The sequence below is a fragment of the Heliconius melpomene genome, chromosome 10 (assembly GCF_056956725.1).
Source record: "Heliconius melpomene rosina isolate 202511_hmr_F chromosome 10, ASM5695672v1, whole genome shotgun sequence".
NCBI classification, from domain to species: Eukaryota; Metazoa; Arthropoda; class Insecta; order Lepidoptera; family Nymphalidae; genus Heliconius; species Heliconius melpomene.
Genome location: NC_140398.1, coordinates 12,306,457 through 12,320,800, shown reverse-complemented (window position 1 = coordinate 12,320,800; position 14,344 = coordinate 12,306,457). Strand labels below are relative to the sequence as shown.

The following is a 14,344-nucleotide window of genomic DNA, read 5'->3' as shown; positions in this document are numbered from 1 at the left end:
TTATGGATGATACATATCTAGCGTGATGGAAAACTATTATTTTCATAATCGTGGGGAAACAATTAAAAGTAGACAACAATAGACAAATCATTATGGTTAAACAACCTTCATATTTCTTGCTAAGTAAATCGGAAATCCCGTGGAATTGTACTTCCCTAGAAAAGTGATATAATAAATGAGATGATGGTACAATAAAATTGCATTAAATTAACAATTTATTAGAATATCTTGAGAAACTAGAAAAGCAGGCTTTTTCGATCAGGTTATTCCTGTTACATGAATAGTAAAAATTAAACATAGCATTGTTTAAAATGGAATTACCTAGGTTTTTCTAATGATGTGAACTTAGAATTAACTTGCACTAACCAGATACATTATTACCCCTTTTGTTTTCACTATGTTATTAATAAATAATACATCAGGAATATTATCTTATTTACGTCGCTTAGTTTTGTTTAGGTTGCAAGCAACATGGAAACATGGCTTATCTCTATTGAATAGGCTTAGATCGAAATAATCAGAAATACAATGCGACATACGTTTGAAGTTATTATTAAGGCAGTAAGTGGTCCGCGAGTCCGGCGCATTCAATACCACTTGGATAGATATAGAGCGCTTATCTCGCCGCGATCGGGTCCGCATTGTATGGCCGCACCCGATAATTAAGACGACGCTTTTGACATTCGCCATATAGGAACACAATGACCGCCGCTAGAGCTCGGATCGCTCTTTGGATACTAGTTTTCTATAAACAATAACCTTACTGTATTATGATAACATAATTTATGTTATGTTTAAATGAAACATACTAGATTTTTTGTTATTAACATATTTTTATATGAAAGTAAGTGATGGCCCGTTATATATGAGGCCAGTCGTGGCGGAAAGTGTGAAATACAGCGTTAAGCTGAAAAAAAAAATATGTACACAAGATTCGATAACCTGTATTTGCATTACCTAAATCATAACAACTATTGCCATGTCATATATAATGTTAGTTAAGATCACTTGTTATACTCCCTGGCTGACACCTTCAAATTTCCTACAAATATATTTTGCGTGCCACTAAGCGGTTGAGGATAATATGAATATGAGAAAAAAAAGAGAGATTTGGTTACCCGCGTTGTTGGTTAGCCGTGCAAGGCGAGACTGTAATTACGAGTTTGTACCGCCAGTGTCTGAATTTTACCTTCCCGAGATATCATCTATCTTGCGATTTCCGTCCATTCCATACTTGTATTGGAAATTTTGCACTTAATTAAGTATCATTTAACTGTATCAAGTACATTACATACATACTCTAAGTTCTTGTTGAGATGTTCGCACGCTATACTTGCTGGGAGAGCTATTTGCATTTGAATTTGGCATGACAAATATCATTTTAAAATATTCTCTTTGTTCGCTGCATAACGTCTTATGCACACAAGTACTTCTTTGTGTAGTAGATCAGTTTTGTAAAAAAAGATCTATCATAGAAATATGTGGCAATTAATCATCATCATCCGCCGCATCATCTCAGGTCCCTAGTGTGTTTTTAATTTTTAACCGTAACAGGGTACTATTATTACACACCAGCATATTGAATTGTATTTGCATAAAATTAAAATTATCCTCTTAATTAATTTATATACTTAATATTAAATAACCCCTCATATGGCATACAGTTATTGAAAGTATTTATAGTAATGTCATTTAAACGCAGAGGCACGCCATTGAATACCTTTAAAGTATCTTGTCAGCTCTTTTTGAATTTCGAATATTGTTTTTAGGTTGAATTTTATTAAATAAATATTGCGTTTTTTTATCTGTCTTCTTTTTCTATACCAATACGTGAGAGACATTAATAATTAAAATCGATTTTCTGTAAGTGTTCTGCTACATTTTTTTAAATTAATTAGGAATTTAAGATGTGTTAAACTAATAACAACATTAATAAAACCCAGGTGTAGCGTAGGTACAAATATTAGCGCTATTTTGCCTTTATTTTTCATAATGTACGTACACTACTCTTATTGTGTTGTTCACTTTCGTAAAAACAGGGACTCGTGTAACCAGCTCTGCCGTTGTTTTATTTATTTTTTTGCCATATTTTGCGATTTTAATGATTGCTCCGGTTAAACTTTTTAAGGCAATCGTTAATGATGCCTTTTACACTTAACATGTTACGCTTGATGAGGGATTATAACGGTCGACGTTCAGAACGAACATACCCTACCGATGTACCTACACGCGTCTCGGCCGACATCGTGGACGCCGGCAAGTGAAGGGCCGTCATATGAGACAGATCGAATATTTCTCACAGGGTGCATTCGTGTGGAATGTTTTTAATAAAAAGATTGACTAAATAATATAATACAATAAACTTTAACTTTAAAATTAGCATATATCATTCATTAATAATTAGAAGATGCCGATCATGTTAGCAATCAATCACATGTAGTAGTACGAGTATGTCTCAATTAAACTTGCACCCTTATCCGAATTGCGCTGCTCCGCTCGAGGTGCCCCCTGTTCCCTAGGCTAAGGTATGAAACTTATAATGATTATTAATTGATTATTTATACGTGACTTTAGTTATTTAACTTTTAATTTGCATATTTTTAGCAAGAATAGTTAAGAGGAAAAATAGCGAATAAATCATTTTGTAAATATAAAAAATGACTTACTTTGGTTTAAATTTAACGTTCATCGTAACTTCAGTAACTTAATAATGATATATAATAAAAAGTAACTTACTCACTATATAGAAACAGTGAGTAATGACTTGGTCCTCGCTGGATCTTGAATAATGCACTTTTTGTTACTTTCTTTATTTTGAAAGTAATTTAATTTTTTTAGACTCGGCTTACTTCGAAGTTGCAATTTTGTTGACAGACAAAAATGTAGAGACGGTTATCATATTTATATTGTTTTATAAAGATTTTCTTTTCATTTAATTGTATATGCTGCTATATGTTATCACCCATTTACACTATTACCTATATGTATGTACGCTCGCGTCGCTCGACGGAGCGTGAATTTTCCACATTCGATTTCAGGTTCGCGTAACGTTACTCGATAACTATTATGCTTTCGAAACATTACGTATTATTCGGTAATGTTAACGTAATGCTAAAATCACTCATTGAATTACGATCATAACAGTAATTTTCATACTTTATTTGTACTTACCATGTATGTGTATTTGTACGTACCAAATGAACATGTAAATGTATTAAAGATAAACTAAGTATATGAAATATTTAAATTAACTTTCACTCAGTTTTAATTCCATCAATGAGACACAGCTGGCTGGACGCAAATAGCGTTGCATAACACAAAGTTCGTCATTGTTTCGATATTGAAACTGTCACAGCCCGCGCGTATTTAGCGTCAATCTTCGATAGCATCGGTTACGGACAGAGGACCGTAATCAATGACATTAGGCGCTTTTGGTCCTATTGTGTAACAAAGTCGAAATCCATCTCTAAATATTGTTCTATAGGTACCAACCAAACTTTATCTTAGATTAATATTAATCTATATATACGAGGGACTTGTCCTCACTGACTGAGGTAAGACGCAAGCACAGCCGTAACCGCTGTGCGTAGAAACGTGAAATTTGGACAGATGTTTACTTTCGTAATCTGGACATCCACTAAGAAGGGATTTTGAAAAATTTTAACTCTAAAGGGGTGAAATAGGGGTTCAAAGTTTGTATGGAAAAAAATTTTAATCGGCACCAATTTTTATAAAATTTGAAATTTAGATTTTTAAAAGTATTTAATTGAACACGTCTTTCATCGTTTTCTAGAATTCTCCCCCTAAGGGTGCAAATAAGGGGTTGAATGTTTGTATGGAAAAATCTTTAAATCGCCACCGATTTTTATAAAATTTGAAAAATATTTCATTGAACACATGTTTCATGGGTTATTAGAATTCACTCCTAAATACGCAAGCGAAGCTGCGCGCGTCCGCTAGTATTATATATAGTCAAAGTATTTACTTTAATGCGCTTTTTCACATTTCTCTTGTTTATTATAAGCAGATTCTTTATCTTAATTTCATTACATTCTTGCGAAAAAGGAATTGCATTGACTACTACAGTGACTGTGGTTCTAAGCCGTCTCACCTCATCCTGAGCCCTGCACGTTTCAATCTGACATTTCCTCCCGACATTTAAGCAGATTAGTGCTACAACGTGACTTTGGATGTTAATCCGACACCGGGTGGATGCGAGAATCACTCCATTTAATCGAGGTTTTGTACTTACTGACTGCTACTGATAATGCAATCGAGTTAGCATGCGATATAATTATATATCAGCTGTTTCCCGCACACAGCAGGAGAGGCAAAGGGAACCTAGTGTCAAAACATTCTGTTCTCCATTTTCTGCCGATTTCTGGAGGTATTGCGTGTTGAGCGCTTTGCTATGTGCCCCTGCGCCCCAACTGGCGTGCTCCTAACTAATATTTAACGATACTAATTAGATCAACCTTCCTACAAATATTATGTAGATAAATATTTTTACAACTAAAAACCTTTATTATCATAATATATAACATCGACTCGTATAAGATAACTAAAGGCACTTCAGTTACACCCACTGCTGAGTTCAGAATTTGTGTTGAAACCGGCATTCACTGCAAGAACGTTCGAAGCAAATAACCGGGGTGTTAGAACAACTAGCACAAACAATTGGAGCACTTAACAAACGACATATCCGTATCAGATACAGCAAATCGAAACGAGGCATTACTTCTACGCTATCGATAAAGCTCAACGGCGAGTGAAATAGTTTAGGTACGCCGCGAACATAAATAATTGTCATAAAAGAGATAGGGCTGATGGATGAGAGACGAGGCCAGTCGTGGCGCAGGGGCAAAAATGTGAGATTGTGGGTTCGATCTCGACATAAGGAAAGGAAATAGTTATGTAAATTTATATTTAAATTTCTTCGCTCTGGTGTCGAGGTAAAGTAGAGTTCCACCACTCAAAACGCATTACCTCCAAAATTCGGCGGAAAATAGAGAACGGAGTGTCTCAACACTAGTTCCCTCTGTATAATATTCTCTGTGATACAGCATGACGACTGACGAGAGACTAGTGCTAACGAGGAAACTTCTAGTAACAAAAAGCGAACACAAAGAAATGTGCACTAGCGTTTTACGCTACTGCGTAACCTACCTATTATTCAATAAGTTATGCCTATTATGTGCATACACATTAGTTAGTAGATGATGCGATACGTAAAATTTCGTTCTGGTACAGTTGTTGTTAGATTATATAAAATACTTATAATGTATTAGGTATAGATTTAAAGCTGCAAATGCTCAACAATACGTCGTTATATACAATTAAGATTATAAATACGGTTGAAATAAATGGAAATATAAGCGTAATAAATATTTCACTTCCTCGATTGGGGATCGAACCCACAACCGTCGCGTTACAGTCACACCATTATGCCGCTCCGCCACGAGACGGCCTCACTCGTTGTATTTTACACAATAATATTGAAAAAAAAAAACAAACGGCATCTATTAATGATTGAGAGTAAAATTGTCCTAAATAATTATACCTAATATGGTTATTTATTTAAATTGAGTGATGAAATAGCTTTGGAGGCGGCTATAGCAAGTAGCAACCGAACTCGGGCACTCACGAGCACTCGGTCAGTCGTGTGCGACATACGCGCGGAGGCAAGAGAAAGCGTGCTTAATCAGATAAGTCAGATTGTCAACCGAAGTTGGGCTCCTGAAATCGGGTCGAATGTCGATACATTCGATTAATTAATTGACGTACCGAAAAGATGGAAGTAACTGGTCCGAAAATATTAAAACTGTTGTGAAACTTTCAAAATGTATTTATTATAAAATTATGTTATTGTACCTATATTTGAAATTTTACAACTAATAAATATAGTTATATGGTTAATATTTAAATTGTTTCAAAAATCAATAATTTTTTTTTTTTTTAAATAATAGGAATAATTGTTTTTACATTTGATAGCGACTTGTTTAAACCGAGGCTTGTGTAATTGTTGCCTAATTCAGACGTTTAAGATCGTTGATTGTAGTAATGTATCTCTGTCGGGCGACAATAGCGACATTGTTCATTATCAATCGCAACTTTAAAATAGATAGTAAATTACGTAAAGCATTACCAGTCTGGCTCTAAATTACTTGTCTAGTATTATGAATCATTTATTCGAGGTTGATATTTATATTATTCTACAAAGTTGTTTATATAATAATAATTACCTACCTAACTTAAACGTACTAAAAGAATGATATGGCAATAACCATAAAAATGATATTTTAATAACACAACAGAATAAGCGTCCGGCGGTATAGTATGTACAGTTATATATGCATTATGTATAATCCGAAATACTTGTATCTTAGGAATTCTTATAAAGCAGTAAATGTTTATATTTATTAATATCGACGCAATGTGTTTACGCAGAGGTGGGATACACCGTTATAATTTTACACTTGGAGTATCTATTAGTATGCGTGGTTCCGTTGAGTTTACGCGTTCCTCGATCTACGGAGAAAGCCCGTGTCCCCCTTATTGAAACGTAGAACTATTCGCCGGCACAAATTACTTATAAATTCATCCACTCACAGTAAAATATTGTGTTTATTGCCCGTTGCTAACACTGTAAGCACGGGTCCTTATGTATTTAATTGCAGCGAAAGATAATAAACGATTTGCATATCCCGATACCTACTCTATACAGCCGTGTATGTATATGTATATTTATGTTCTCTAATAGAACTTTTTTTTCGCAAAATATAAAGTTTGTATTGCATCATAATAAAAAGAATATTTCGTTTCGAATACGACATGTATTTATAATACTGTATTGTACGTAAATGGCTGTGGTGTAGAAGAGTAGGGTGCGGCCGACCGTCATCGAACAACGCACCGATACATCAATCAGAGACGGCGATCGAAGGTGCTTTCTCGTCGTTAGCCCTATATGGCCCGCCTGGCACCACGCCTGGCATAAACCATTTCTTTTTCACTTAATTTTCTAACCTGTCTGTAGAAATCGTTCTAACAGCATATTTCACCGAACATCTGTACAGAAATATATCACTCATTTGTATCTTATGTACATTTGTATATATTTAGTATTTTTTTTTGTTTAAAAAATCCTATGTAATAAGTTTAAAAGATGACAATAAATAAATTAAAACATTTCTAAAACGATCTTGATGAAGATTCCTCTTAGTTATAATATCACCATTTTATGCGGTTATCACAATTTTTATTTCTAATGTTAAAACAATTTCCAATTTTCTAAACTATAGGCCAAAAAATCTTTATTCGTAAATAATAATGAAAGTAGGTAGTGTCCATATATAAAATTTTATTTCTTAAATATGTAAAAAATATTATTTTATATTATACTTTTATTACTGTCAAATATTTTCTTCACTATATATATTTTAAACTTAAAGTATGTATACTATAGACTTATTATTTTTACAGAGCGTTGTAATGCTCATGTTCCGGGAAGAGAAATCACCAGAAGATGAAATAAAAGCATGGCAGTTCTGGCATGGAAGACAGCATTCTGTAAAGCAGAGGATACTTGATGCTGGTAAGTTATACTTATTATATTATTGTAATTCTCAAAGCGTTCATGTCATAAACGTTTAAATGTAAAAACGTGAAAGTATTCTTTAGTAAGTACATTATTTATTATACTGATAAATAATATGTAATTTTTATAATTATGTTTTAACTAGAAATATGCGTAAAGCAGTAGCTTATTAATATATGTATGGAAGTAAGTTATTTGTATAAAAGTAGTCGAGGCGACACGGCTGTAGTCGAGGTACAGGCAGGCAGAGGCAGGCAGAGGTTGCGTGCGGCGGGCTCGGAGGCGGCACGCAGGACCTAATTACCGTGCTGCAGGCAGATAGCCGGAGACGTAACTGCGCACCGCTACCCACTATTATATGTCGTTAGGACATTTGCATAAATAACGCACAACGCGCACATCCTCCACACCCTACGCCGACCTATCAATTCTCACGACTAAAAATAAAACCAGTGGCGCCGCACCTCTCGGTATATACGAGTATTTATACGTTTCTCCAATGGAGCCTTAAAAAACTTTTCATTATATCTAATTAAAATTAAAAAATAATGTTTTCATTTCCGAGTAAAGTTGGTAGGTAAAACGATATATAATAGAGATAGAGCCGAGTTTATGGACTTCAGAAGAGATTAACAGGAAATCATAAAAATTCGTGAGAAATCCTCATCTAGTAATGATGTTGAAGCACCTGTTGAAATTGTCGGCACAAATTTTTGTATATAAATATGACCGTTTGAAGACGTCCGTCAGTTTCATTGATTGCATGATATCTGCCGAGTTGTCTAAACCGAGGAGTCAAGATATAAGTAAGAGTACGATATAGACGCGCGCGGACATAATTACTGCGATGATATCTGGGAGCGTGTTCATTAGCATGTTAATTGCGCAGTGCGCCTCCCTGCCTCTCTGCCTCCCTGCCTCCCTGCGCCCGCGCACCTCTTGTAGCTACTACGATAATATTGTATGTAACTTAATTATTATCTTAATATTTAACTGTTTATTTCAGCGTATAATATACAACTATTTGTTTTATCACTATGCAAAAACTAACTTAAATTCCTACTGCTATAATAAAGTATGGCGTCATAGACGAATTATTAATCCCGAGACACTTATATTGAAATAAACAACGTTGATATATGACACCTAACAGAATCAAACATTACTTAACTGAGACTCGTAGCATTTGTAATGAGTGACTCTACGGCCACAAAGAGTGCCTATAAATTTAATCTCAAGGAAAATAAAAACATGGAAACCATTAATTCGCGCGGCCAGGCCAAGTTTAATGTCAAGGTTCCAAGCTTATCTCGATGTTAGTCAAGTTTTATTTTTTACTTTGTCGTGTTATTATTATGTAGAACGAAATAATATCTAAACACAAATATTTTTTTTAAAAGTCTCTTTTATTTACCCAATTTTGTGGGCAATGGTGATATATAAAAAGGTAAAAATTACAGGAGTGCTCAGTATAATGCTAATATTAATTAAAGTAAAGTTAAAACATACATTAATTCTAATTCATAAAAATGGATGCAGAACAAATGCAACGAACTTGGAATTGCGTCAAGGGCGATATCGGACACCTGTGCGCAGGCGTGTGAAAGCACGGAGACTCACAAGCTAAAGGCCCGGGGGTGAGGGGGGATGGGGGGAGGAGGTCCTGTGCCGCAACGCACCGCGCTCCTATACAATACCTTCTCCGGTTACGTTCATGTCTTCTTGTATCGCGTGTCCACTGGCCGTTTCGGTGCGGCGATGCTCCTTGGTTTACCCATTTGTTTTTTACTCAGTTTTCGTTACACCATGCTTCAATGATTACTGATTAGGCCCTCAGTGTACGCTATTTTGACACAAATAAAAAATAACGTTAAACGTCGGTTATTTAACTACTGACTTTGCATTATCAAGAGTTTATCCTCTCCTTTATTACTGTTGATAGAGCAATAGTAACTTTTTTGCTGTAGTGTTCGTCTAAATGCGGTCGGTTGTAATTGTTTTACATTTCCATTTTGTAGTTTCTCCTCAGTTGTTAATTTAATACAGTGCATGAGGGCGGGCGGCGGTCCTCCTGTGCTCGTAAACACGTCAGCGGGGCGCGCGCCCGCACAGATTGCACGGCGACTGATAGCGCGCCCACGCGGCGGCCGTACTCCGTCCATCGCTCCACACCAGCCCGCCCCACGCCACAATTACTCACTAGCCTCTAAACACCGCTGTCGCATGATCCAGCAGCCTTCGTTTTCTAAGTGTAACGAAATAGGAAATTAACATTATCACTTATTCAAGACGGCGCACTTATTACTCAGCACACCTGCAAAATCTAAATGTAATTTATTTTCTATTATACGAATGTTTTATGTTAATTTTATAATATAAAAGCATAATAAAAACGTAATAACGTGATCTGACTCATTTCAATAAATGAGTATGCAAAGTAGTTGTAACATTACTTCTTATTTTATTAAATAAACAACATAGGCGAAGCGTGTTTATTCCATTGAACATTTTTAATATAGAGGCTTGTCTGGAATCCATGTCCGGGCACACTGGCTGGAAACAGAAATGGCAGCAGCGATCGCCGATGAATCGGCTCTATCACATGATTATTCACGCCCCGCAAATAAATATCCGTCGTCGATGACGTATTGTGTGTTGATATCTTAATCGAAATCTCCGCAACCCATTAGTACGCAGTTACCCGAGGACAAGATTAATGAAGACTTGTGGTTTTGTTACAGACACTAAGAACAGCATCGGACTGGCGGGGTGCATCGAAGAAGTAGCTCACAACGCCATAGCTGTCTATTGGAATCCACTTGAGAGCGCTGCCAAGGTAAATCTATATATCTTTTAACTTCAATCTTTTTTCTTCATAACAGGGTAGGCAGAGGGAACCTAGCGAGAAATTGCTGTGTTCCTCACTTTAATTTGGAGACTTTGCGTAGCGACTTGCCAGGATAGGGAAATGAAAATAACATATGTATAATCAACACCATAAGCAGTAATAGAACCCACATCCGTCGCGCTTATAGTAGTTAGACGTTGTCCCACTGCACATAGACAGATTTGTTAAAAAACAAGTACTTTCATTATTCGAAAGTTATAAATTCGTCCTGGTAAAACACTTTGTAATTATTTTATTATTTTTATAAGAAAACAATTTCTTCTTAAACAATATTCCAAAGTTTCCTGAAATTAATTCGATTAAAGTAATCACCTGTGTTAAAAAAAATTGGATACAAAATGTGATTAGTATAATTCAATATATTATAGGTAGTATAGCTGTAAATAAAAATTATAGCTTTAAGGCGTGAAACGGAAATTGTATGTGCTCGTCGTGGCCAGTTTAAAAATTCTAAAATTGGTTTTGGTTCTACTTGGACACATTATTTAAGCGTGAATAATCGGTTATCGATACTAATAATTATTTACGATTGCCGAGAGTGCCTGTGCCTGTGTGCCTGTGTGCCTGTGTCTGTGCCTGTGCCTGTGTAGCGGATGCGAGTAGTTTGCGACATGTAATATGGGCACTGACAGTGATCGGTAGCGGCGTTGGCGGCTCGGAAAAACGCAAAGGGTCATTTGCATAGCGCGCGATAATGAGTAGGTTACCTGCGAGTATACGTACCACCGTGCTCCGTGCGTACTTATCAACTCTCATTTACTTTTTTACTATTATTTTTTATTAGTCATGTATGTAAAATTTTATATAGAAAACTATATAAAGTTATCTATGTAATTTTTAAAGTATTTAAAATGTTATTCGACGCTTAGGAGAAATAAATATTTTTTGGCACGGGTATAATTGCCGCTTCGTTCAAATTTTTATACGTTTTCTAAAAAAAATATTTATATTTATAGAATACTATCGTATTAAATTTTCTATTGTGTGAACTAACCCATTGTTCATTTTCCCTATATTTTCAAAAATGTTCTAATTCAATCAACTTACATTCGTCTTAAAATAATTACATACTATTAACAATTTTTTTAACAAGTTTTAATAAAATGACCTCTTAATTTCAGATTAATATAGCAGTACAGTGCTTGAGCACAGACTTCAGCAGCCAAAAGGGTGTTAAGGTTAGTATTTACTTAATAGAAGTATAGAGACAAGTTACTTCTCACAACTAATTTATAAAAATATTATATTCTATATATCATTGGTTGCAAACATAAAATATTTATAATGCAGAAGAATATTTGCGAATACATTAATGCTAATATGATGAAAATATGAGCTGTGTTAAAATTAATTTGTTTTTAAAACTATTGTAATTTCGAACTTTGAAAATGGATTATTACTTTTTTTTGTAAAACAAACAATTTTTCTCTGAATTGTACCATTTTAATTGAGTTTGCCGCACTGAAAGTACTTAAATTAAAGTTACTATACGTTGATGGCATCAAGACTCGAGGTCGGTAACCGCGTTGTCGCCTGAGACTACCCGATAACCAGTGGATGACGTAAGGGCGTGTGCCTCGTGGAAAATATTTAACTTGATGCGTACATATATGTTACTTGGTTAAGTTTTAACCCCCTATACTTAACCATAATAGTTTAGTTAAAAAACTAAACGAATATATTGTCTCCGTCCGCCGCCGTCTTCACATCGATGGCCTCGAATCGACGCAATTAAGACGTTTTATAGCAATTCGATGCAGACACGTGCATATTTTTTCCTTATTCGTGATTTTTTGTAATTATCCCTTATATACGTTTATTAAAATAGTTTTTTGCTCTAACACAGTTGGTCATAGATTTCATGCGTAAAATAGCTTTGGTAATTTGTTTGTTTTAGTATAACGAATGAAAGGTTTTAGACGCAAAAAAAAAAAAAATCTTCAGTCGTGCCATGAGAACATAATATTTTATGAATAAAAATAATTTCATATATACAATATGTATTTTTGCAGGGTTTGCCGCTTCATATTCAAATTGATACATTTGAAGATCCACGAGACACACAAGTCTATCATCGGGGATATTGTCAAATTAAAGTGTTTTGTGACAAGGTAAATTTATAATCATAATAAAGTTTTTTAAAGATAAAAGCTAAATGTTAAATAAAGAAAAGTGAAATATTTAAAATATATCAAATTATTTGAAGGGAGCAGAGAGAAAGACAAGAGACGAAGAAAGAAGAGCAGCAAAGAGAAAAATGTCAGCTACAAATAGAAAAAAATTAGATGAGATTTATCATCCTGTTACGGAAAGAAGTGAATTTTATTCTATGGCTGATCTAGCAAAACCACCAGTCTTATTTAGCCCCGCCGAGGACATCGATAAACTAGCAGGAATGGATATACAGGGATTCTACGGACACGACGAAGCAGCTCTAGCTGAAGCTCACCTAAAAGGAGCTTCACCTTTCCTTTTGCATGCTGCCAAACCACAGGCACCTGCTCTAAAGTTTCACAATCATTTTCCACCTGATGCCCCAGCGTAAGTATTATTACCGCCGCTTACGTTCAAATACATACTTGCAATTCATTTCATACACAATTAATTGTAATTTATAAATTATAACAGTACAATAAAGTCCAAGGCAGGCAGGACAAAAAACTAATAAAATGAATAAATAACTAAATAACATATTTAATTTTTTTCATATTTTTAAAATAGTTGTGCTTATTATAGATATCGATCGGACGTTGGAGGATTATCACCCTACAGCGACAGGAAGGATTCATTGGAGTTAGAAGGTGTGCTAGGGAAACGCGCGCGCACGTCCACGCCGCCCCTGAGCGAGCGCGTCATGCTGTACGTGCGCCAGGACACGGACGACGTGTACACGCCGCTGCACGTGGTGCCTCCCACCACGCAGGGCCTCCTGCACGCCGTAAGTCCTCACTCGCTACTCAGTAACATTGACGCGCCACCTTAACCACCAGTTAAAGTGACGCGTCAAGGAATTCGGTGAGCACTAGAATAACCTTGGTGATGTCGGCTAACCACAGATTGCGAGCGAGCGAGGTATGTCCCTCGTTTGCTCGCAATTCGATATTCGTTTATGGAGATATTCACTGATAACTATAAAATAACCTAAACGAAAGGAATCGAGACGCTTCGTCCGCGCCACGGGCGCCCGCCGCCGTACGGCCGGCGCCCGCGGCGCGCCGTAACCGAGGTGGCGCTTCATAACCCCGTCTAATCAACCCACACGATCATCATAACTGCATGTCGTAATTAACACCCGCGGTCTGCCACCGCCCCGGAGCCCGAACTCTCCGCACTTTCCGCGCGACTTACTTTTTTGTTCTTGTGAAACCACTAGACCGGTTACGTGCCATCGTTCGATCCGTTAGACGAGACGTCTCGGTTTAAAGACAAAAGGCCCATTGTAATTTGTTTTGTTTTCTCCTCATTTTCAGATTGAGAATAAGTACAAAATTTCAAGTTCGGCAATTAATAATCTTTATCGAAAGAACAAGAAAGGGTAAGTGGTTTTCATTGGCCTATAAAAATTTCAGTAGGCACTTACCGGGCGCCTCGCGTTGATTACTGCCTCGCTGGTTCAGAGGCCGTGCCACTAACTTCACTTGCTTGTAAAATAAAAGAAAATCGGAAGATTCCTCTGTTTGCTTATTAAATAATTTCATCACCTGTATCCCTGGCGAACCTAAAAACCCGTAATTCTTACAGGGCACTTTTAATATACCCTACATTAATTAAATATATACACCAGATATAATATTAATCCTTTAATTAATTATATTTAGTTTTTTTTTATTAATTTTATA

At 35.8% G+C, this 14,344-nt stretch overlaps 1 protein-coding gene across 4 annotated transcripts in view; it reads left to right on the top strand.

Moving 5' to 3' along the window:
* Nucleotides 1-14,344, top strand: part of grh (grainy head) — a 78,520-nt gene that overhangs the window by 61,335 nt on the left and 2,841 nt on the right. For 3 of the 4 annotated variants that reach the window (XM_085192029.1, XM_085192027.1, XM_085192026.1), the window contains 7 exons: nt 7,483-7,594; nt 10,339-10,433; nt 11,627-11,683; nt 12,518-12,616; nt 12,712-13,046; nt 13,242-13,443; nt 13,976-14,040. In XM_085192029.1, the coding sequence (XP_085048155.1) occupies nt 7,483-7,594; nt 10,339-10,433; nt 11,627-11,683; nt 12,518-12,616; nt 12,712-13,046; nt 13,242-13,443; nt 13,976-14,040 (965 nt within the window). The remainder of the gene's footprint in view (nt 1-7,482; nt 7,595-10,338; nt 10,434-11,626; nt 11,684-12,517; nt 12,617-12,711; nt 13,047-13,241; nt 13,444-13,975; nt 14,041-14,344) is intronic. The other variant, XM_085192028.1, reaches the window with a different exon arrangement.